The following is a 26769-nucleotide window of genomic DNA, read 5'->3' as shown; positions in this document are numbered from 1 at the left end:
CAACAAGCACATGAAAAGATGCTCAACATCACTAATTATCGGGAAAATGCAAATCAAAACCACCATGAGATACCACCTTATCCTTTCAGAATGGCCAGAATCAAAACAAGAAATAACAAATGCTGATGAGGGCATGGAGAAAGGGAATCCTCGTGCACTGTTGGTGGGAATGTAAATTAGTGCAGCCATTATGGAAAACAGTATGAAGCTTCCTTGAAAAATTAAAAGTAGGAATACCATATGATCCAATAGTTCCACTATTGAGTATTTACCCAAAGAAAACAAAAAAACTAGTTTGAAAAGACTATGTATATACCCCTATGTTTATTGCAGCATTATTTATAACAGACAAGATATGTAAGCAATCCAAGTGTCTATCCATAGATGAATGGATAAAGATGTGCTCTGTGTGTGTGTGTGTGTATGTGTAATGGAATATTACTCAGCCATAGAAAAGATGAGATCTTACTATTTTCAGCATTAGAGGGTATTATGCTAAGTGAAAAAGTCAGAAAGACAAATTCCACATAATTTCCCTTATACGTGAAATCTAAAATCAAATGAACAAACAAAGCAGGAAAAGACCCATAAATACAGAGAACAAACTGATGGTTGCTAGAGAGGATAGGGGAAAGGGATGGGCAAATGGGTGAAGGGGAGTAGGAGGTACAGGCTTCCAGTTATGGAATGAACAAGTCACAGGGATGAAAGGTACAATATAAGGAATATAATCGATGGTAGTGTAACAGTGTTGTATGGTGACATATCGTAGCTACACTTGTGGTGAGGATAGCATAATGCGTAGAGTTGTCCAATCACTATGTTATACACCCGAAATTAATGTAACATTATGTGTCAACTATACATCAATAAAATTGGTTGACTAATAAGTTAAAAAGTGAGTGGTGAAAGTAGAACTAAAAACATTACTAAAACACAGACTGACTTAACGAAATACTTTATGGTCAAATGTTTTTATATTGATTTATTCAAATGTGATATTAGCACACGGTAGTACTCAATTTACTATTTACTGAATAGACGAATACATATGTGAATATTTAGGTTTGTCTTTAACTTAAAATAGGCTTGTCAATAAAAATGGACTTATTAGAAGAGTCACTATCCTCATTTTGAAAAGGAAGATAATACCAAGAATACCCATTCTATCTAAAGATACAGAAACAGATTTAAATCGAAATATAAAATTCTAAGTAATACCATCAATTTTTAAAATTATTATATTTATATTAGAATTATTTGAGTTTAAAAGCTATTAAAATTATAACTGCATAAATAAAACTACAAGTTAATAGACTACACATTTCATAATGTAACAGGAAAAGAATGGCTTACTTTAATAAAAAGTATTCATTTATCTGACTCCCACAAAATAAACACAGATTGGGGTGCCTGGATGGCTCAGAGCCTGATGTGGAGCCAATCTCACAATCCCAGACCATGACCTGTGCTCAGCATGCAGTCTGCTTAAGATTCTCTCTCTTTCCACCTCTGCCCCTCCTCCTGCTCACACACACACTCTCTCTCAAAATAAACAAAATCTTAAAAATAAAAATAAACACAGATCAAAGGGTTAGGTATGTTAAAATCATTAAAAAGCTAATTAAGGAAATTACTAAAAAGCTATCAGAATAACTACTGAAGCTGGGTGATGGGTTCATGGAAGTTGATTACACTATTCTCTCTACTTTTGTGTATCTTTTGTGTATGTTTAAAGGAATTTTTCCTTTAAAAAATATTTAAGCTACAGAGAAGAAAATTATTTATTCCAAATACAGATGGATTATTATTACATAGTAAAGATTAAAGTAATAGGGATTACAAAGAATTGCTAAAAACACTTGGAGTAAATTCTCAGGCCACCAAGAATTTTTATCTGAACACACACCTAATTCCCTTCAACTTCATAGAAAAGGGATTACTCCTTCTACTCAAAACCTCTAGCTCCATCTTGCTCCAATTTCCCAAGTTCTTAGACCTTGCTCCTTTGCTCCTTTAAATTGGAAAATCCCCCTCCCCAGCAGGCTATAAAACTTATGCATTTCTCTCCTATGTCAAACTCAAACAAAAATCTTCTTTAGAACCTAACTAACCATAATGGGAATGGTGCCAGCATCTACTTAGACACTCATGTTTCTTACTTTCAATCCATAATCAAGCCTATCCTGTAATACTAGGGGAAAGTGATTTATGATGTAATCTTACTATTCAAAAAATTTTTTTATATATTGATTTTTTTTTTTTTAAGTAGGCTCTATGCCCAATGTGGGGCTTGAACTCACAACCTTGAGATCAAGAGTCCCAATGTTCTACCAACTGAGCCAGCCAGGGGTGTACTCTTAAATGAAAAATAAAATAAAATAATATAATACATACTCACCAAAAGCATATTCAAATTTTGATGGTACAAAGAAATGAATACAAATAAAACTAGTTACGGCAGGGTAACAAGGATATTGGTGATTTATCATTCTCTTAAGTGATCCTGGATTATATTTTATAATGCTATTTTTAAAATACTTTAAAATTATTATTGTACAAAGTACCATACAAAATAGTTGAATGATCTAACTTTAGGATCCTAAATATAGGCGTAACACCAAATGCTCACAATCGATCCAAAACTCATTAAATTTAATGCAAATATGAGTAAAAATGGACATCATTTTAAAAACAACCATTCAGGGCACCTGGGTGGCTCAGTCAGTTGAGTGTCCCACTCTTGATTTTGGCTCAAGTCATGATCTTGGAGTCGTGGGATTCAGGCCCACACTGTGCTCCACGCTCAGTGTGGAGTCTCCTTGAGATTCTCTCTCTCCGTCTGCCCCTCCCCCCACCTGCATGTGCGCACGTGTGAGCTCTCTCTCTTAAATAAATAAATCATTAAAAAAAATTCAAGGTCATCTGTTTTTAAACAGTGTCGAAAATTTAAATAAATAAATAAATAACAGACAATGCCAAGACTATTAAGTATTAAGGCCATAGCCTTAAGCAACTTTTAAGCCCATGTCTCTACTTTAACGCTATTTACCTGTGTTCCCCGAAATAAAGCAAAAAGTCTGAGGATTCATTTTTACTCTGTATAGAATATAACAGTAATTATAAAGAAGGATTTATACGATAGCACTTTTAGGAAATCTTTGCATTTTCCTCTATGCTATACTCAAAGTATCTAAACTATGAGACACTTACTATACTAGTATTTTTAATAGACAAGACAAAATAGGAATAACAATTTATTCTATAAAAAAAACCCTGTAATTACAGTTCCTTATAGAACCATAATTATTTTCTCCTAAGCAATGAAGAAATGGCCCTATCATGAAATGCTCAATAAATGGCATTTAGTGTTAGTAAAATTATATGGGAAGTGGGAAGAGCACAAAATCCAGATTTCAAAGTTTTCTTTTCCTCCCTAACATACCTCAGGAAGATTGAGCACCAGTTAATAAAGACACAGTGAACAGTAATTTCAGTTTATCAGGAGGTTAGGAAAGGTTCCACCACTACCACAACAGTCATTATCTTAAAAGGAGTTCAACAGCAAGAAAGAAGTTCCTACTGCCTGGGCAAAGACAAACTCCCCTGGCATGCCTTCAGAACCAAAACCACTGTGGCACAACTAGAGGCACATGGGGGCCACGCTGGTGCTTAGGCTGGAGAGGTGAGCAGCAAAAGCAGTGCCAACTAAGACACTAAACGGGAATGGAATTTAAACCACTGAAAGACTATTTTGTTTTCAGGTAAGAGAAAAGTTTGGGTGTAAGGTAAGGTGTGAAAACAGAGGCAAGGAGATCAGTGGGGGGAGGCTATGAAATGGTCAGGAAGACAAAGAGGAAAGAATGGATAGTAAAGGATTTCAATGAGGTAGGATCAACAGTATGTGATCAATTGATTAAATATGGTAGGTAAGGGAAAGCAGTGACTCCAGCTGCTTTACCAAATATAAGAGGAAAAGTAGTTAAAGGAGTTAAGAGAATGAGTTGGGGGACACAAAATGAAGTTGGCTTTAGAAATGTGTACCTAGGCATGTGAAAACAGGACTCTAGAACTGAAGAGATATCTGAGTTACAGGCAACGGCTTGAGAATCATAGGTAAAGGAGGTACCGTTTTTTTTCAATTTTCTTACAAAGAGGATATCAGTAACTGTTTTCCAAATGAGAGGGAAAACACTAGGAGGTGCTGCTGAGGCAGGACCCACATGCCTCAAGCAAACAATCCATTTGCCCTCTGAGTTCTGTGACCTCAAAAACTCCATAGCACTTCCTCTCCTTCCCCTCAGGAACACAAACCCAAATACATCCAGAATTTGACTTTGCCACACCCAGCATCTCCAAATCACTAACTGCTACATCTCATTCTCTACCCACCTCCCTTTCCAACTCACTCTGACACTCCTACAGGAAAATCTCCTTGCCCTTTTTAAAGCCTTTACCCCACTTTTCTCTATCACCTTTGTCTGCCTTTGTCTTCACCAAAACTCTCTGCCAATGTGTGTCTCTCCTCTGTCACACTCATCTGAAGTCCATATTCTGGATAAACCTAATTACCTGCCTCTCCTCCATACTACATGTTTTGGGGTCAACCAGTACCATGACTGACCAGTCTCAAATGTAGAATTATTCTTTCATCACTGCAAAAACATTTCTTACCTTTAATTAACTGCTGAAAACTTGCATTAACCATTTACTCTCCTGTAAGATAAGCCTTCTCATATTCAATAGAACTATTTAAAAAAACGTAAAGCTCCTACTTAAGCTCCTTTTTTTTGGTTAGGTTTTCTGTTACCTGAAGATGACATGCTTTGATGGATACCTCCTGTCAATCTATTCTATTTAGAAGTTATAAGATATTAGAATAATGAAATACCAGTCCATTATTATTTATGAGATAAAGAAAGCAAGTAATGAGAAAGATAAATTACGTAGCTAATAAAAAATCAGAATCCAATACTCACCAACTATAGATAGACAGATCATTGTCACTAAATTGCGAAGTCATGTCAGCGGGGCAGATTGAGGATGGCATACATGTTAGGATGAGGTAAAGGGTTTAAACAGTATTTTTTTCCCAGAAAAATGCAGGTTGCTTCATATGCACCTGCCACACCACAAATCTCCAAGTAAAGAGGTATGGGGCATGGGGTGGGGGTTGTCATCTATTCACACATGATCCCCCCCTTAGGGACGTCATGTTCCTAAAACTACTTTAATTCTATTCTAGGCTCACCTGACCTTAAATGGCCACAACAAAGTCTCTGCTGCCTCAACCTTACCCAAAACCTGTTTGAGGTAAAAATATGCATATAGAATTTCCTGAAAGATAGACAATATATTTCTTCGGGAAGTTCAAATATTACCATTAATTAAAGATAAGCCATCACATGGTTGAGCATAATACCTAGACTGAATTACTTTGGTCTCTTATTCGAATGACTTTTCCTGGGGTGCCTGGGTGGCACAGTTGGTTAAGCCTCTCACTCTTGGTTTCAGTTCAGGTCATGATCTCAGGGTCCTGGGCTCTGTACTCAGTACAGAGTCCGCTTAAGACTCTCTCTCCCTCTGCCCCTTCCTGCCTGCATTCTCTCTCTCAAAATAAATAAATAAATCTTTTTAAAAAATGACTTTTCCTATTGTACTGTCAATATTGTATCTTAAGTCTAGCCAGTGAAAAGATTCTATAAAAGAAAGACATGTGAGAGGCGCATGGGTGGCTGGTTGGTTAAGTGTCCAACTCTTGATTTCGGCTCAGGTCATGATCTCAGGGTTGTGGGATGGAGCCATGCATCAGGCTCTGCGCTCAACAGGAAGTCTGCTTGAGATTCTCTCTCTCCCTCCCCTCTGCCCCTTCCTCCCACACTTGCTCACTCAGCCTTTCTCTCTCTCTCTCAAATAAATAAATCTAAAAAAAATAGATTTCTAATTAAAAACCTTCCCACATGGGGTGCCTGGTGGCTCTGTCGGTTAAGCGTCTGTCTTGGGCTCAGGTCATGATCCCAGGGTCCTGGGATCTTACATCAGGCTCCCTCCTCAGCGGAGTCGGCTTCTCCCTCTCCTTCTCCCCCTGCTCATGCTCTCTTTCTCATCTCTCTCTCTCAAATAAATAAACTCTTTTTAAAAAAAAACAAAAACAACAACAACAAAAAACCTGTCCCACAAAGAAAACTTCAGGGTCAGATGGCTTGGAGTAAATCTTACCAAACATTTAAGGAAGAAATAATACCAATCCTATATAAGCTATTTCAGAAAACTGATTAAGAGGAAGGCTTCTCAAGTCAATTTGTAAGGGAAAAAAGATCAATAACTTTTTTCCTTAATGGTGTTTGGAGTATTTTACCTACCCCACCAATCATGTTATACTTCTGCAACTGGACAAAAATTAATAAGGAAAGTTTAAATTAAAGAAAAAATAGAATTACCACTAAAACAGGAAAAAAAGGCTAATTGGTCCTAAGCACACTTATTAAAAATTAAATCCTAGCTGAGAAAATAACAGCAAAAAAAAAGCCCCATTTTAATGACAGCTAACCAAAGAATCTTTAAAATCCATTTATAAAAGCAAGCCATTGGTAATCTTTGGCAAGGTGCTCCTGAATATATCCTCATGCCAGCAAACATCTCAAACTAAGTGAATCTCTTTCTTGGATCACAAAACTATTCACTTAATTTCCTGCCAAGCAAAATAGGGGAAAATGCATGCTTTACACTTTGAGACAAAATGCCTTATCAAATCTTTACTTAATTGTATGGGGTTATGCAATAAATCTCCATGTGTTAACAACTTGTGGTCCATAATGTAGTCATCTATTTTCTTCCAGGAAATGGTATTGCATTTTCTCTGTGTTCAGCAAGTTTAAAAGAAAAGGAAAGGGCTGAGAAAGGAGGCTGAGTGCAGCTCTAAACAAGGCTGACAAAGGAAAGTTAAGTTTGCATAGGAACCTGTGATCTACAGTTTTGGCTTAAATTGTATTTGCTGAATTTCTGATCTAAATCAAGTTCTTTTACATAATACATACAGGAAAAATGTGACTATATCCACTACATCTCCAACTATTCAAAGAATACTTTAAAACAAAAATTCTTAATTGCCTTACATTAAATCACCATATTCTATCCTGTGTAATTGACCAATATAGGGAAAATTTAATCTCCAATGTGACATTTATTAGGCATATCAGAGAGTTATTCAAATAATGGAGCAGAAAGGGGCACCTGGGTGACTTGGTTGAGCGGCCAACTCTTGGTTTCCACTCAGGTTATGGTCCCAGGTCCTGGGATCAGACCACATTCAGCTCCAGGCTCAGTGTCAGGTTGGCTTCTCTTCCTCTCCCTCTGCCTCTCCCTCTGTCCCTCCCCCTGCTTGAGTGCTCTCTCTCTCTCTCTTCCTCTCTAAAGCAAATAAATAATATCTTTGAAAAATAACAATAACAATGAAGCAGATTAAAAAAACTCAAATCTTAACAAGTACTCACTTTTACACTTTCTTCTGTGTTAAGTTTATTTCCCTTAACCAACACAATTTGGAAAGGGTTGTTATTTTCCCAAACATGCTGCAAAGGAATGAAACAGAGTATTTTAATTAAAGACATAAATATTCTATGCTAGCTATGAAATAACCTTATCTGTTCTCAAGTCCACTGGCAAAATAATGAAAATAGTATAGACCTCTGAACTAAAAACTGAAAATCACAAATACTAAATTAAGCACCACAACCACTAGCACTTAGTTCTTATGGCAAAATACGGCAGCATTCCAATACCGCCAAGAGCTTCACTAAATAAAACACCATAAACAAACAGTATTAAAGCTTTGGATGAATTAAGAATTGACTGTTTAAATTAATATACAGTTAATATCTTAATTATCAAGGAGAGATTAAACACACAACTTGTTAAAACTGAGTAACTATTAAAAATGTTAACTGTTTCAGTCAATAAACAAACAGGATTTGCTTTATATAAATACATTACATTCTGGAAAAAATGGTATCTTTGATATATTTAATTCTAAAAGTATTCAATAAGAAGGCAGCAAGTTATACCAAAAATGCTATCACAGCTAAGCTGACAGAAAAGAAATACATGAGAAAATCAACTATTTCTGCACATCTAACTTTCCTATTAGAATGTCTCAAATTGCTCACTGAAGTCTATGTTCAGCTGTACTCTCAAGAAATTTCTAATTTGGTGTCATTTTTCTGTGATACCAAAAGAACACCAAAACCAAAAATAGCATATTTGCATTCATCTGTAGCTTGAGCTGAAGAAAAAGAATAACAGCTAGAAAGATAATTACCAATAAATGGTAATGGATCTTTGGCAAATGTGCACTAGTTTTCATCGAAGGAGAAATGAGCAGAGAAAATATGTGAGGCTTAAGCATACAACCTAAAAAATTACATGCTTTTGGGGGTTACCAAAGGTTCACACATGAAACTTACAGAAATAATTCGCATTTTCTTTGGTGGTAAAGGAAGAGGAAGGTTTGATGAATTTCGATTTATGGCAGCCTCTATGGCAATCATTTCCTGTTCATACATCTTCTTGATCTTGCAACATTCCACAAGCATAAAATGGGGCAAGGTCCTGTTCATTACACAGTTCCGGATATACTAGTGGGAAGCAAGAATAAGGTAAAGATCAAGCAAATACTTAAATCAACAGAAGAATAATATTAAATGAACACTATACCAATGTACTATGAAAATATATCTTAACAACTAATGTCAAGAATATGAGAAATTAAAATCACAACATAAAATAGCTACCATTAATTGAACACCTAAGTACCTAAGAACTAGCTACTTTTTATATTTATAGCTAATTTTTCTAACAACCCTATAAGAGAGATTTGCCTCCCTTTAATAGATGAAAGAACTAAAAGTCGGAAGAGCTAAGTTACATACCTGGCATCTTTAACTCTGTCTCTTTTTTTTGCTAAGCCTTTAAGAAATATGTACCTCAGTCTAGATGTTTTGCCCTCTCTTCACACTCAATACCTGACATTTTGACTAACTGGCTCACCTTTCTAAGAATGGGACTTGATTGGTAAAGACTGTGATACTATGGTGCAAGCTTTGACCACAGGAAAAGTGGACATGTAATTACACATGTGGCCATTTCTTCACATCCTGAGGTGGTCATCTTAGACTTTCCCATGGATCCATAAGGCGGACCTGGTACCTTTACAGGACAGAGCTCCAGCAGACAACCATTACTATCTCTCTTGCAAAAACATAATTGGCCATCTTAGCTTGATACTCTGTTTTATTTCCATGAGACCAGGATGACTCTCCAAAGGCATATAAGAAGAGGGGTGGTTATTCACATTACCAGGGATACCTAACAAACTGAATAGAAGCTAACTTAATATATTCCTCAGAAGAATAAATTTCCTATATAGATTCAGCATATTATATTCAATTCAGAACGAGAAAATACTTTTTTTTGAAATTAAGAAAAAAATCCAGAATGGTAAGTAGGAGTTACATATTATGATAAATATATTCAATCAAAAAATTTTCACTATGAAATATGTATCATTCCACTCCTTCACATTCCTTTGCCTACATGGTATACTTTCTCTCTCATATGACCTTGTACAAAAAGGTACACAAGCCTTTATTTTTCTTTATAATAACAAATCCTAAAAAACAAAACAAAAAACTCCCCACAAATTCTAGTTTTGGCAAAACAATATACCCTCCACTAACTAAGGTTAAAAAAATCATAGCTCCTTGGGGCACCTGGGTGGCTCAGTCGTTAAGTGTCTGCCTTCGGCTCAGGTCATGATCCCAAAGTCCTGGGATTGAGCCCCGCATCGGGCTCCCTGCTCAGCGGGAAGCCTGCTTCTCCCTCTCCCACTCCCCCTGCCTTGTGTTCCCTTTCTCGCTGTCTCTCTCTCTGTCAAATAAAAATAAAATATTAAAACAAAAAACAAAAAACACAGCGCCTTATTCTCAGCCATCACTTAATATCTGGCATGCTTCTATCCCTCTTGCTTAAAACAAAACAATAAAAATCACAAGTAAGAGTAATCACATTATTTTTCTAAAATCCTGTTACTAATTACCTCTAACTTGGCATTTAGCCTTTATTCTTTGTGTAATGACCGTTTTTTAGTCTGCAAATGTAATTTCAACAAAAATATCTTCAAGTTTCTTGAAGGCAAAGCCAAGATCCTATCTGATAAATAGCACACCTCGAGGAGAGGTGTTGCCCGCCTTTCCTTCCTTCCTTCCTTCCTTCCTTTTTCTTTCTTTCTTTCTTTCTTTTTCTTCATTCATTCATTTGACACAGAGGGAGAGAGAGAGAGACAGCACTCACAAGCAGGGGAGAAGAAGAACCAGGCTGAGCACTGAGCCTGATGCAGAGCTGGATCCCAGGGACAGCCTTTTAATCAACTGAGCCACCCAGGCACCCCTCGCTTACCTTATCTAAACTCCACTTTACTCCAAAAACAANAACTAGAGGCTCTGACGGCCAGGGTCACCGAGGCAGAGGAACGCGTTAGCGAATTGGAGGATGGGTTAGTAGAAGAAAAAACGAAAATAGAAGCTGGTCTTAAAAAAATCCACGCCCACGAATGTAGATTACGGGAGATTACTGACTCTATGAAACGATCCAATGTCAGAATCATCGGCATCCCTGAAGGGGTGGAGAAAAACAGAGGTCTAGAAGAGATATTTGAACAAATTGTAGCTGAAAACTTCCCTAATCTAGCAAGGGAAACAAGCATTCGTGTCCAAGAGGCAGAGAGGACCCCATCCAAGCTCAACCAGGACAAACCTACGCCACGGCATGTCATAGTGCAATTCGCAAATATTAGATCCAAGGATACAGTATTGAAAGCGGCCAGGGCAAAGAAATTTCTCACGTACCAAGGCAAAGGTATCAGGATTACGTCAGACCTGTCTACAGAGACCTGGAATGAGAGAAAGGCTTGGGGGGGCATTTTTAAAGCTCTTTCAGAGAAAAACATGCAGCCAAGGATCCTTTATCCAGCAAAGCTGTCATTCAGAATTGATGGAGAAATAAAGACGTTCCAAAATCGCCAATCATTAACCAATTTCGTAACCACGAAACCAGCCCTACAGGAGATATTAAGGGGGGCTCTATAAAGGTAAAAAGGCCCCAAGAGTGATACAGAGCAGCAAGTCACAACCGATACAAAGACTTTAAAGAGAAATGGCATCATTAAAATCATATCTGTCAATAATCTCTATCAATCTAAATGGCTTAAACTCTCCCATAAAACGCCACAGGGTTGCAGATTGGATAAAAAGACATGACCCATCCATTTGCTGTCTACAAGAGACTCATTTTGAACCCAAAGATGCATTCAGACTTAGAGTAAGGGGATGGAGTACCATCTTCCACGCAAATGGACCTCAAAAGAAAGCTGGAGTAGCAATTCTCATATCAGATAGACTGGATTTTAAACTAGAGGCCATAGAGAGAGATACAGAAGGGCACTATATTATTCTTAAAGGAAGTATTCAACAAGTGGATATGACAATTATTAATATATATGCCCCCAACAGGGGAGCAGCAAGATACACAAGCCAACTCTTAACCAAAATAAAGAGACATATAGATAAGAACACAGTAATAGTAGGGGACCTCAACACCCCACTATCAGAAATAGACAGAACACCCTGGCAAAAACTAAGCAAAGAATCAAAGGCTTTGAATGCCATACTCGACGAGTTGGACCTCATAGATATATATAGAACACTACACCCCAGAACCAAAGAATACTCATTCTATTCAAATGCCCATGGAACATTCTCAAGAATAGATCATGCTCTGGGACACAAAACAGGTCTCAGCCAATACCAAAAGATTGAAATTATCCCCTGCATATTCTCAGACCACAACGCTCTGAAATTGGAACTCAACCACAAGGAAAAACCTGGAAGAAACTCAAACACTTGGAGGCTAAGAACCATCCTGCTCAAGAATGACTCGATAAACCAGGAAATCAAAAAACAAATTAAACAATTTATGGAGACCAACGAGAATGAATACACAACGGTCCAAAACCTATGGGATACTGCAAAGGCAGTCCTAAGGGGGAAATACATAGCCATCCAAGCCTCACTCAAAAGAATAGAAAAATCTAAAATGCAGTTTCTATATTCTCACCTCAAGAAACTGGAACAGCAACAGAGGGACAGGCCTAACCCACTGACAAGGAAGGAGTTGACCAAGATTAGAGCAGAAATCAATGAATTAGAGACCAGAACCACAGTAGAGCAGATCAACAGGACTAGAAGCTGGTTCTTTGAGAGAATCCATAAAATTGATAGACCACTGGCAAAACTTGTCCAAAAACAAAGAGAAAGGACTGAGATTATTAAAATTATGACTGAAAAGGGAGAGGTCACGACCAGCACCATTGAAATTGCAAGGATTATTAGAAACTTTTATCAACAGCTATATGCCAAAAAACTAAACAATCTGGAAGAGATGGAGGCCTTCCTGGAAACCTATAAACTACCAAGACTGAAACAGGAAGAAATAGATTTCTTAAATAGGCCAATTAACTATGAAGAAATTGAGTCAGTGATAAACAACCTTCCAAATAATAAAACTCCAGGCCCAGACGGTTTTCCTGGGGAATTCTACCAAACATTCAAAGAAGAAATAATACCTATTCTCCTAAAGCTATTTCAAAAAATAGAAACAGAAGGAAAGCTACCAAACTCATTCTATGAGGCTAATATTACCTTGATCCCCAAACCAGGCAAAGACCCCCTCAAAAAGGAGAATTACAGACCGATTTCTCTAATGAATATGGATGCCAAAATCCTCAACAAGATCCTTGCTAATAGAATCCAACAGTACATTAAAAGGATTATCCATCATGACCAAGTGGGATTCATACCTGGGATGCAAGCATGGTTCAACACTCGCAAATCAATCAATGTGATACATCATATCAACAAGAAAAGACTCAAGAACCATATGATCCTCTCAATTGATGCAGAAAAAGCATTTGACAAAATACAGCATCCTTTCCTGATTAAAACCCTTCAGAGTGTAGGAATAGAGGGTACATTTCTCAATCTCATAAAAGCCATCTATGAAAAGCCTACTGCAAGCATTATTCTCAATGGGGAAAAGCTGGAAGCCTTTCCCTTAAGATCAGGAACACGACAAGGATGCCCACTCTCGCCACTATTATTCAACATAGTACTAGAAGTCCTTGCAACAGCAATCAGAAGACAAAAAGGGATCAAAGGTATCCAAATCGGCAAAGAAGAAGTCAAACTGTCTCTCTTTGCAGATGACATGATACTCTATATGGAAAACCCAAAGGAATCCACTCCCAAACTATTAGAAGTTATAGAACAATTCAGTAAGGTGGCAGGATACAAAATCAATGCCCAGAAATCAGTTGCATTTCTATACACGAATAACGAGACTGAAGAAAGAGAAATTAGGGAATCCATCCCATTTACAATAACACCAAAAACCATGCGTTACCTTGGAATTAACTTAACCAGAGACGTAAAGGACCTATATGCTAGAAACTATAGATCACTTTTGAAAGATATTGAGGAAGACATAAAAAGATGGAAAAATATTCCATGCTCATGGATTGGAAGAATTAACATAGTTAAAATGTCCATACTACCCAGAGCAATCTACACTTTCAATGCTATCCCGATCAAAATACCGAGGACATTTTTCAAAGAACTGGAACAAATAGTCCTTAAATTTGTATGGAACCAGAAAAGGCCCCGAATCTCCAAGGAACTGTTGAAAAGGAAAAACAAAGCTGGGGGCATCACAATGCCGGATTTCGAGCTGTACTACAAAGCTGTGATCACAAAGACAGCATGGTACTGGCACAAAAACAGACACATCGACCAATGGAACAGAATAGAGAACCCAGAAATGGACCCTCGGCTCTTTGGGCAACTAATCTTTGATAAAGCAGGAAAAAACATCCGGTGGAAAAAAGACAGTCTCTTCAATAAATGGTGCTGGGAAAATTGGACAGCTACATGCAAAAGAATGAAACTTGACCACTCTCTCACACCATACACAAAAATAAACTCCAAATGGATGAAAGACCTCAATGTGAGACAGGAATCCATCAAAATTCTAGAGGAGAACATAGGCAACAACTTCTATGACATCGGCCAGAGCAACCTTTTTCACGACACATCTCCAAAGGCAAGAGAAATAAAAGATAAAATGAACTTATGGGACTTTATCAGGATAAAGAGCTTCTGCACAGCCAAGGAAACAGTCAAAAAAACTAAGAGACAGCCCACGGAATGGGAGAATATATTTGCAAAGGACACCACAGATAAAGGACTGGTATCCAAGATCTACAAAGAACTTCTCAAACTCAATACACGAGAAACAAATAAACAAATCATAAAATGGGCAGAAGATATGAACAGACACTTTTCCAATGAAGACATACAAATGGCTAACAGACACATGAAAAAATGTTCAAAATCATTAGCCATCAGGGAAATTCAAATCAAAACCACACTGAGATACCACCTTACGCCAGTTAGAATGGCAAAGATAGACAAGGCAAGAAACAACAATTGTTGGAGAGGATGTGGAGAAAGGGGATCCCTCCTACATTGTTGGTGGGAATGCAAGTTGGTACAGCCACTCTGGAAAACAGTGTGGAGGTCCCTTAAAAAGTTAAAAATTGAACTACCCTATGACCCAGCCATTGCACTACTGGGTGTTTACCCCAAAGATACAGACGTAGTAAAGAGAAGGGCCATATGCACCCCAATGTTCATAGCTGCATTGTCCACAATAGCCAAATCATGGAAGGAGCCGAGATGCCCTTCAACAGATGACTGGATTAAGAAGCTGTGGTCCATATATACAATGGAATATTACTCAGCTATCAGAAAGAACGAATTCTCAACATTTGCTGCAACATGGACGGCACTGGAGGAGATAATGCTAAGTGAAATAAGTCAAGCAGAGAAAGACAATTATCATATGATTTCTCTCATCTATGGAACATAAGAACTAGGAAGATCGGTAGGAGAAGAAAGGGATAAAGAAAGGGGGGTAATCAGAAGGGGGAATGAAACATGAGAGACTATGGACTATGAGAAACAAACTGAAGACTTCAGAGGGGAGGGGGGTGGGAGAATGGGATAGACCGGTGATGGGTGGTAAGGAGGGCACGTATTGCATGGTACACTGGGTGTTATACGCAACTAACGGAGCATCAAACTTTACATCGGAATCCGGGGATGTACTGTATGGTGACTAACATAATAAAAAATCATTTAAAAAAAAAAAGAAAGTAATCTACCTTTAAAAAGAGAATTAGAAAGATATATGATACTTTTTAAACATAATACAAATGGTCATAACTGTCTAAAGCAGTGCTACCCAATAAAACTCTTAAAAAATGGAAACAGTCTATTCTGTGCTGTCCAATACAACAGCCTCTTAGCCACAAGTGGTTCTTGAGAAACTTGATATGTGGCTAGTGTGAAGAACTGAATTTTAATTTTATTTTATTTTATTAATTTAAATTTAAAATTAATGTACATATGTGGCTAGTGGCTACTGTATTTAAACAGCACAGGTCTGAATAATAAGGCCTTAAGCTCCTTAATATATCACAAAATTATTCTATGATTCCCATTTACTCTCTATTTCATAAATAAACTTTTTAGAAATACAAAACTAGAGGACACACTCAACATCGGATAGCAAGAACCTATAGAAAAGACCAGAAATCAGAACTGGGCTTGAAAAACTATTACAAGTAATAGAAAATAAAACAAGTTTAGTTAATATGTGTCAAGAATTAAAGGTAGTTTGAAAACGAATAAAGAGCAACTACGTCCAAAGAAGAATCAAAGAGAACTCCAAGAAATAAAACATATTAAGTGAAATTTAAAACTCGATGAAAAGGAACATGGCAAATTTTAAGATTTTTTTAAATTTGACAATATCAAGTGTTAGCAAAGATGTGAAGAAACTAAACTCTCAAAATATTTCTGCTAGTAATGTAAATTTGAAGAACTGTTTGGGGGACGCCTGGGGGGCACAGTCAGTTAAGCAACCAACTCTTGGTTTCAGCTCAGGTCAGGATTTCAAGGTCATGGGACGGAGCCCCACATCGAGCCCCTCACTCAGCTGGATCTGCTTGGGATTCTCTCTCCCTCTCCCTCTCCCTCTGCGTCTCCTGCTTGCACAAGCGTGCTCTCTCTCTCTCTCAAAATAAATTAAGTCTTAAAAAAAAAAAGAAAAGAAAAACTGTTTGGCAGTATCTATTAAAAACCAATTACACACATATACCCATGACTCACCAATTCTGTCTCTAGGTATATATCTAATAGAAATACATAAATTGATGTTATTTCATACAAAACAATGTTGAACTTGATATGCTCTGTGTGTATACATGTGTGTAACAGGACAACTGAGAAAATGTGAACACTGACTAGAATTTGAGGATAAAAAGCAAGCAAAATAAAACTAGCAAAACAAAGAATAAAAAAGATAAGCCACACCTAGGGAGAACACATTCCCAACACATTTGAATGACAAAGATTCACTACCCACAAATACCAAGAACTTACACAAGTCAGTAAGACACACGACACAATTTTAAAATCACAAGAGAAATATGAATGTTTCATAAATATGTGAAAAGACATTCCTCATCGTCAGTTCTAAGAGAGATGCAACTGAGAAAATGGATATACAGTTGACACTTGAGGAACATAGGTTTGAACTACGTGGGTCCACTTAATTACGTGGATTTTTTTAATACATACAGTGTAATACTGTAAATGCATTTTCTCTTCCTTATGATTTTAATAACATTTTCTTTCCCCTACTTACTTTATTATAAAAATACAGTATACAACACATGTAACAAATATGTGTTAATCAACTATTTATGTTATCAGTAAGAGTTACAGTCAACAGGAGGTTATTAGTAGGTAAGCTTTGTGGGGGTCAAAAGTTATATGTGGATTGTTGAATGCAGAGGGGTTGGCACCCATAACCCTCGCATTGTTCAAGGGCCAACTGTACATTTGTATAATGGAACTGTATATAGCACCAAGGACTCGAAACTTCCCTTTAAAGACCAATCATAATCTCATGATGATTACGTTCGAGTCTTCTGAAGAACTACTGGTGTCTCTCAACACCCATGTTAATTCTCTTCACATAAACTGTTAATTGGGCTGACCTGGTCAGAACTCAAACCAGTTTTTCCTGTATCAAGCAATTTTCCAACAACTCTTTTAAGTACTTCACAAAATATTACACCTTTAAAAGACTTGTGATTTTCCTGAGAAGTCAATTTGCATTGTATTGCTCAATGCTTACCAACAGCTACATGAGACAACAAAGACTCTGGGAATATGGGTGGGGCAGAAACGTCTTTTTAGCAGGAAGGGATGCAGTTCATTTGTAACTACATCTATATCATGACAACCGTGCTTATTCAGGTAATGTCTACACAGATGAGTAAATACTTATTCTTCACAGTTTAACTGTATGTGCTTCACTGTTTCTCACATTTCTGCCCATGCTTCTGATATATTCTCTGAAATTCCCCAAAAGTAGTCTCTACCTCTTTCTACCTTCTCCACAACCCACCGTTCCCTAACACAGAGAAGACTATTTCAAATGCCATGTGCCCCTCTCCCTTAATTAATACAATTATTTCATATAACTTATGCCGACTGAGGTTAAAAAAACACAGGTTTGAAAGTGACGCTCAGGTTTATTGGTATCCTTAACAAATTATGACTCTTGGAATTAAAAATAATGCCTCTGTGGTCTGGCTGCTGGGACTAACGTTCTTTAAAACTGAAACACGATAGTTCCACGATTGTATTTATCTTGCTTCTTAAAAGCCCTGATCTATTCTGGATACTGACAATGTGGTCCTCTAAAATTTCACATTTTTCATAGAAACTACTGTCTATATTTCCCCCTAACTACCCCGTTAAACCACTTTTTTTTTTAAAGAAGATTTTATTTTTTATTTATTTATGTGACAGAGAGACAGCCAGGGAGAGAGGGAACACAGCAGGGGAGTAGGAGAGGAAGAAGCAGGCTCCCAATGGAGGAGCCCGATGTGGGACTCAATCCCGGAACACCGGGATCACGCCCTGAGCCGAAGGCAGACGCCTAACGACTGCGCTACTCAGGCGCCCCAAACCACTTTTTAACCTATATGAGTAGTTTGTTACATTTCATCTCATGTTTAGTGTTCCTACATACTGCTGCCTAATGTTGGTCATTAGCAGTAATGACGAAATGGCAAAATGAATATTTTATAGAAGTCAGGCAAAAAAATGCATGTATTAAGGGATCAGTATGCTAGCCATCCTTTATTCTGATACCATCATTCTTATTTTTTGTTGGTGAAATATTTACTCACTTATAAAATGGTACTGGTAATAAATCATGAATTTGGGGTTTTATTTTATTTTTAAAGATTTTATTTGTAAGTAATTTCTACACCCAATGTAGGGCTCAAACTCACAACCCTGAGACCAAGAGTTGGATGCTCTACCAACTGACCCAGCCAGGCACCAAATTGAGGGTTTTTAAAAATGGGGGCGCCTGGGTGGCACAGCAGTTAAGCATCTGCCTTCAGCTCAGGGCGTGATCCCGGCATCATGGGATCGAGCCCCACATCAGGCTCCTCCACTATGAGCCTGCTTCTTCCTCTCCCACTCCCCCTGCTTGTGTTCCCTCTCTCGCTGGCTGTCTCTATTTCTGTTGAATAAATAAATAAAATCTTTTTTTAAAAAAATGGTCTTAGTTGCCTAAACAAAGAGTGATGAACTCTAAGTGGCTTTTCAAATTTCTTTAATAACCTAATAATTTTACTAGTCTATACAATACAAAACTAGGAATTTTTCATTTACTCCCCAGGGAAATGTTCAGCTAAAAGAAAAGTAAACTAAGGAGAGTTATGATAGCTCTATCTCAACTATCTGAATATTTGACATGTATAAGAAAGGAAGACTGAATGGATACTTACCCAAAATGAGAAAGGACAACCATAAGGGCAGAAGTCAGAAAAGACTAGTTTGAATTTTTAAATATATTTTATATCAAAATTTAAATACGTGCTTGCCAAAAGTGAAAACATACTACTTCAGAAGGTTGAGTGCTCCCCCAAGTACTGAACGCATTTGGTCAGAGACACTAAACTATATAAGGGATGGTGAAAGGATTTATTATATTATATAAAGAATCTGACTAGATGATCTTCAAACTACTTTCAGCATTAAATTCTATTACTGTTGGAGGGGAAGATGACAGCAGAACAGGAAGAGAGGAGGATAACCTAGTCCCATGAATACAACAGATAACTATCAAATCCTCTTAAATTAAATACCCCAGAAATTAATGTGAAGACTGGTAGAACTCCACAACTAAAGAGAGAAGAAGCCACACAAAAGAAGGAGGGAATTATGGAGATGAGGCTTAGAAGAGAAACAGATCACCGCCTGTGCAGTACAGAGGGAGCTGCTACAGCGCAGATGAAAAAGAGACAAAATAGCATACACAGGAGCCTGTGGGGAAGAGGAGTCCACATAGAAACCAGCAAGAAAAGCAAGAGGGCCCAATTTCACAAGTTCTTGCAACCAGTGGGGTTTAAGGTCTGCAATTCTAAAGTCAGTGGACTTGGCTCAGGGAAAGCCCAGAGGCATAGGGGCTACTCTTAGAAACAAGGTGGAACAAATAGTCCACAGAAATATACTGTGGAAACAGAGATCGTTAGAGTGCCTATGGTGCACAGTGGAGAAGCTATTTGCTCAACTACAGGAAGGAGTTCCAGAGAGGCAGCCCTCACGGATAGACCCTGTGGGGGAGAACAAGGAACTGTCAGGTGCCATTTCCCTTCCCTATCCCTCAGCATAAACACAGAGCCACCTGAGGAAATGAACACAGCACTGACACTCACATGTAACTTGCTTAAACCAAGCCCTGCCCCCCCACTCTTGTGGATCCATCCTTCCCAGTCATGATTGACTCAGTCCCACCCCAGCAGGCCTCCTCACCCAGAGGACCAGCCCAAACCCCTGACAGCACCATGTCTCCCACCCAGGAGTTTTGTGAGGCCTCAGTTCCGGTGGCAATAGCAACAGATGTCATTTCATAAGCAGACCAGAGCACATCTAGTTAAAATGCACCACATTCAGGCCCGGAACCAAACACTGCCCACAATAGGCAAAGAGAGCCTCTGTAGACTATTGAGCTGAAGGATAAAATGGCCAGGACACAATAGCAGAGACCACTCAGCACACAACAGAGATGCTACTGGAAGCACCAGACTGCGAGGAACAGAGAATACTACACTGCAGGGCACTACAGGACCTCTTGCATAAGGCCATTACTTGCAAAAACAGAAGATGTAGCTGATTTCTTAACATGTGGAGAAACAGGCACAGAGACTTAGACAAAATGAGAAGACAAAGGAATTTGTCCTAAATCAAAGAACAGGCCAAGGCCAGAGGTATAAGCAAAACAGATATAAGTAACATGCCTGTTGGAGAATTTAAAGTAATGATCATAAGGATATTAACCGGACTTTAGAAAAGAGAGGACATCAGTGAAACCATTAATACAGAGAATAAGAAAAACACAGCAGAGATAAAAGGCTCTATAAACAAAATAAGAAACATGTTTGATGGAATGAACAATAGGCTGGAAGCAGCAGAGGAACTAATTAATGACCTAGAAGACAGAGTAACAGAAAGTAATCAAGATGAACAAGAGAGAAAAAAGTATTTATACAAAACAATAACAGACTTAGGGAACACCATAATTCCATCAAAAGTAATAACATTTGCAATACAGGAGTTCCAGAAGAAGAAGACAGAGAAAAGGGAAGACAGAGAAGACAGAGAATCTATTTGAAGAAATAACAGCTGAAAACTTCCCTAATTTGGGGAAAGGAACATAGCCAGATGAAGGAGGCACAGAGAACCCCCAACAAAATCAACAAAAGCAGACCCACACAAAGACATACTGTAATTAAAATGACAAAATATAGAAATAAATAAAAAATATTAAGAGCAGAAAGACAAAAGAAGACAGTTACATACAAAAGAAACCTCATAAGGCTATGAGCTAATTTTTCAGCAGAAACTTTGCAAGCCAAAAGGAATAGAATGATATATTCCAAGTGCTGAATGGGAAAAACCTGCAGTCAAGAATACTCTATCCAGGAAGGCTATCACACAGAATAAAAGGAGAGATAAAGAGTTTCTCAGACAAAGAAAAACTAAAGTAGTTCGTGACCATTAAACCAGCAATGCAAGAAATATTAAACAGAGGACTCTTTCAGTGGAAGGGAAAGAGCAAAAGTGAAAGTATGAAGGCAGGAAACACAAAAACAGTAATGAATATTTTGTAAAATATCAGTCAAGGAACTCACAAAACAGAAGAATATGAAATATGACAACATACACCTAAAACATGGGAAGGAGAGTAGGAAAGGATGGGTTCAAACTTAAACCACCATCAACTTAATATAGACTGCTATATGCAGAAGAGGTTATACACAAACCTAATGGTAACACAAATCAAAAACCACTAATAAATATGCATAAAGAGGACGAAATCCAACTGTATCACTAAAGAAAACCAGCAAACCATGAAAGAAAGACAAGAAAGGATCAGAGAAAATCTTCATTAACAACCACAAAGCAGGTAAGAATATGGCAATAAATACATATATATCAATAATTACACTGACTGTAAATGGACTAAACACTCTAATCAAAAGGCGTAGGGTGACAGAGTGGATAAAAAAATAACACCCATCCATATGCTGTCTATAAGAGACTCATTTTAGACCTAAAGAACCCTGAAGAGAGAGAGAGAGACAAACCAAGAAAGGAAATCTTAACTATAGGGAACAAACTGATGGTTACCAGAGGGGAGGTGGGTAGGGGGATGGGTGAAATAGGGGACAGGGACTAAGGAGTACACTTGTCATGCTGATAACTAGGTGATTAAAGTAACTTTTTAAAAAAACTATTAGTAAATAAATAAATAAGGAAAAAATTCTATGACTGCTTGGAATCCAGTAAGATTTCACAATATCTCCATTTCTCTTTCAATTTCAAAAACATTTATTTTCACATCTTTGTTACAATGATGATTACATTAAAATGTGTATATCCAGTAGAGATCCGACCCATATGTAAAGAAATGCAGACTGACCTAGATGGGCAAACTGCACCTTTCAGTGGTAAAATTTCCCATTCCACCTCTTCTGACATTGCATAATTCCCTAAATAGTATTTTAAATTTGATTTTGAGACTTTATAATAACCAAATCTTGATTTAAACTGAACTTTAGTCTCAACATATCTCAGGAGAGAGCAACAAATTTTTTTTGGTTTTTGTTTGTTTTTATTTATTTACTTTTTTTTTAAAAGATTTTATTTATTTATTTGACAGAGAGACAGCCAGCAAGAGAGGGAACACAAGCAGGAGGAGTGGGAGAGGAGGAAGCAGGCTCCCAGAGGAAGAGCCTGATATGGGGCTCGATCACAGGACTCTGGGATCACGCCCTGGGCTGAAGGCAGACGATTAACGACTGCCGCTACCCAGGTGCCCCGATGTTTGTTTGTTTTTAACCTAGATAAGCCTCCTTTGTAAAATGCCAGAAGGCTGGCTCCTTTCCTTCTTTTGCATTTGTTCTTACAAAATTTAAAAACACATTGTTGGAAAGGAGACAGAACTGAATAAAACTGAAACGCCTGGATAAAATCCTGTCTCTACCATGGACCAGCTATAAGGCGTGGCAGGAGAGGGGAGGAGAGGGGAGGGGAGGGGAGGAGAGAAAAAAAGAAAAAAAACTTCTCTCCCTTTAATTTTCTTCACTGTAAAATGGGGATGATAACATTTTACAGAGTTGTTTTAAAAGTGGAGAATATATAAAGAAATACCTTGCATAATTCTTGGCATGGTAAAGTGTTCAATACAGCATGGCTACTGAAATGGTTTATGTCATTGTTGTTATCACAGTAATTGAAGAACACAAAATATCCTTGAACTCCTACCCTAATTCTAAAGCTAGATCCTAGATGATAAAATGATCACACTAAATACAAAGGCAGTATCATTATCTGGTTTGTAAAATAGTTGTGACTATTCAGATATGGATTAACCATAAATACACTCCAATATAATGCCCATTTTCCTGTCACCACTTAATTACATATTCACAGAATGCACATATAAGAATATGGGAAAAAGAGATCATTTGATCAAACCTTTCATTTTATAGACAAGAAAAAAATCAAATGAGAAAATAAAATATCTACACTAAAGAATATTGTCTAAACTGGGGTTGGCAATCTTTTTCGGTAAAGAACCAGGCTTTGCTGACAACCTTTGAGTCTGTGTCACATTCCTTCCTTTCTTTCTTCCTTCTTTCTTTCATTCCTTCCTCCTCCCTTCATCTTTCTTCCTTTCTCCTTCCAACTCTTAAAATATTCCTTGAGTAATTTTTTACATCCCTTTAAAACATAAAAACCAGAAACTAATAATAGACTATATGTTAACTGATTTTAAATAAAATTTAAAAATAAGGTTAAATAAAACTGATTTCTAAATACATACATACATACATACCATTCAAAAACTGCAGTTTTCCAACCCACTCTAGACTAATACATCATTGCATCACAAAATCATTTATGTGCAAAAGATGTGTCACTTTTGATTGTTATACGTAATCCTGAATTTATTTCCATCTTTAAATCTAAAAATGCTCTTTGTAATAGCATTTACCAGCTATTTCCTCTATGATTGGTGTTGCATTCAGGTAAAAATCAAAGATTTACTACAATGTATTTCTTAAAATAACATAATACTACCTGACAATTTTCAAAATGAACAGCCACAATGAGCTTTCCTCCATAAAGTTTATCTTCTAAGTTTTCAAGGACTGATGGTTCATGTTCTGGTGGATACGTCTGCTTTAGCCAATCCATCCAAGACAATCCCACAAGCGACTGGATCTTTTCCTCACTGAATTTGCGCATTTTTATTCGGAATTCATTCACTTCAGGATCCTTCAGTGCATCAAATTCATGCAGACCTAAACAAATTTTTTTGAAGTGTCATTTTGAGTGGCTAATAATAATACAATAGAATACAAAATATACTCAACCAAATATATTGGATATTTGGTTTTTATCACGCAAACAAAACTGGGCAGGAAAATATTATGAAAGATCCAAAGAATATCCAGAAAAAATAACAAACTTCATGTACAGAAGATGAACATATAATTAAGATTTCTAAAGAAGACAAACTTGAAACCTTTCAGGAAATGTAGTTGGGTACCAGTTTTATAATCACTGAAATAGTACACACTTTAAAACCACATATAAAATATCCAGTTTTTCTTTACAAACCAAGTAAATCATATTTAATGTATCTGAGAAAGCCTAAGAACCTAAAAACTTTTAAACTAATGAACTTAAAATATAAGCTGTTACTTAACTTGAAACTCAGTAAATTTAAATTTTATAGATTAAACTTTCAATTCACTGAGATTTTAACAATGGTTATAGTATATCAGTCAAAAATCTCATAAAATTGTTCTTTGCTGTACTTAACTATGAACCACTTCTACCATGAAGACAACTAAATGTAGCAACCTTTTCATAAATTTATCATTATCCTAATAAATAATTCTTGAAATCGACAATAAATGAACATGCAGAAATTTTTATACATAAACTTTAACTGTCAGACTGGTAAATATTTTAATTTAAAGATTATTCAAACTGGCCACATCTCATGACCCCAGTGCTGCTCTTTCTGCCCACAGGTCCTGTCCCCATGCTTTAATAAAAGCACCTTTTTGCACCAAAGATGTCTCAGGAATTCTTTCTTGGCCAAGGGCTCCGAATCCCAGCCAACACACCAAAACTACATCAATACTGTGCATGTACTGAGGAGACTTTTCAGTGTCAGCTCTACCTCATTCTTTTAAGCTGCTGTATAGGGGCTTCTGGGGGGCTCAGTTGGTCAAACATCCAACTCTTGGTTTTGGCTGAGTTCATAATCTCAGGGTCATGAGATCAAGCCCCACATCTGCCTCTGCACTCAACACAGAGTCTGCTTAAGACTCTTTCTCCCTGGGGTGTCTCAATGGCTCAGATGGTTAAGTATCTGCCTTTGGCTTGGGTCGTGATCTCCAGGTCCTGGGATCAAGCCCCATGTCAGCTCCCAGATCAGCAGGGAGTCTGCTTCTCCCCCTGCTTGTGCTCTCTCTCTCTCTCTCTCTCTCACACACAAATGAATAAAAAATCTTAAAAAAAAAAAAATACTCTCCCCCTCGTTCTGCCCCTCCCCCCAAATAAATAAAAATCTTTAATCAATAATTACAATCAACTATGGCATTAAATATAGAAAAATAAAAATGTTTAAGTTGCATAATGCAGCGAAGTTAAAATCTTGAGGGTACATTATGATTTCCTGGATAGTTTTAGATCTGGAATGGAAATACATACTCTAAACCAGCTATGAAGGAAGTGTAACTTATACAGACTACCTGAGGAATTTTGGAGCTTCTTCCCCAGCACTGTTGAAACTATTTCTACCCACAGACACAGGTATTACAGGTAAGGAAGAAAAGGAAAATGAGTACCTAATACATCTAACAAAAATCAAACTCTCTATCTCCCTTTATCTACAAAAAGTCATGTCTAATCTACTTTCTAAACGTTTCTCAACTCTGTCTACCTCTCCTAGTTCCTGCAGCCATTACTTTAATCCTGGCCATCACCATCCCACCCCTGGATTACTACATCAGTTTTTCACTAATTTCTCTATTCCCAGTCTCAATCTCTCTAATCCACTCTCCATTTTACAACCTGAATACTCTTTATAAAATGTAATCTGATCATGTTACTCCTCCACCACTTAAATCCCTTCCATAGCTTCCCAACTGCTTTTAGTGAAATCAGTCTCTAATTTTTAATATGATCTGGATGGCTCCACATACTCTGAAGCTGGTTGCCTCTCTCATCTTCCTGCTTGGCCTAGCTGTCCCTTTATACAAACCATAACCAATTACTTTTATTCCTTGAATAGGCCATTATTCATACATGCCATTCCCATTTGATTATCCTTCTTCCAACTTCTTCTACCTGCTCAATCCTCATCAGCACTGAAGGCTCAGTTTAGTTGTGTGTCTTCTGTAAGTCAACCCTCTCTCACTCAGTTGATTTTACCTCCTTGACTTACAGCAGATTACATACTGTACTGTAATTGTCTATTTACTGATCCACATTTCCCACAGATTGTGAGCTCCAAGCAGACAAAGACCACAATTACGCCCAAGTTCACTGCTGTAGTCCCAATTAAAAACATTCAATATACACTGTTGAACTGCAATTGCTGCTGCTTTGGTAATTTTTTCAATATATTCTAAATAAGGACCTCTGCTCGTGTAACTGTTTGAATCAACTGAAAAGTACAGATTTCTTTAATTCATCCCAGACTCACTTAATCCCAATCTCTGAGAATCTGCCTTAAAAATAAATAAATAAATAAATCTTGAATTTAAAAGCTACTACAAAGATTTCTTAAAAATAGAAACTCTGCCAAAAATAAGAAATTAGGGGGATACCTGGCTAGCTCAGTCGGAAGAGCATGCGACTCTTAATCTCCAGGTTATGAGTTCAAGCCCCACAGTGGATGTAGAGATTACTTAGTAAGTAAGTA

The 26769-nt window shown here is 37.3% G+C and overlaps 2 protein-coding genes across 7 annotated transcripts in view; both read right to left on the bottom strand.

The window, feature by feature from the left end:
* Positions 1-8660, bottom strand: part of PIK3CB (phosphatidylinositol-4,5-bisphosphate 3-kinase catalytic subunit beta) — an 80584-nt gene extending 71924 nt beyond the window's left edge. For both annotated transcript variants that reach the window (XM_034661913.1, XM_034661914.1), the window contains exons 1-2: positions 8463-8660; positions 7494-7571 (exon numbers count right to left, since the gene is read on the bottom strand). In XM_034661913.1, coding sequence (XP_034517804.1) covers positions 7494-7571; positions 8463-8615 — 231 coding nt within the window. In that variant the 5' untranslated portion in view covers positions 8616-8660. The remainder of the gene's footprint in view (positions 1-7493; positions 7572-8462) is intronic.
* A 15186-nt stretch (positions 8661-23846) lies between these two features.
* LOC117802625 (phosphatidylinositol 4,5-bisphosphate 3-kinase catalytic subunit beta isoform-like) overlaps positions 23847-26769 on the bottom strand; it is a 95388-nt gene continuing 92465 nt past the window's right edge. For all 5 annotated transcript variants that reach the window (XM_034661924.1, XM_034661922.1, XM_034661923.1 and 2 more), the window contains one exon: positions 23847-24130. In XM_034661924.1, the coding sequence (XP_034517815.1) occupies positions 23862-24130 (269 nt within the window). In that variant the 3' untranslated portion in view covers positions 23847-23861. The remainder of the gene's footprint in view (positions 24131-26769) is intronic.

Source organism: Ailuropoda melanoleuca, chromosome 6, assembly GCF_002007445.2.
Source record: "Ailuropoda melanoleuca isolate Jingjing chromosome 6, ASM200744v2, whole genome shotgun sequence".
NCBI lineage: Eukaryota > Metazoa > Chordata > Mammalia > Carnivora > Ursidae > Ailuropoda > Ailuropoda melanoleuca.
Note: the sequence above shows the minus strand (reverse complement) of the source record. Positions and strands in the feature narration are given on the sequence as shown.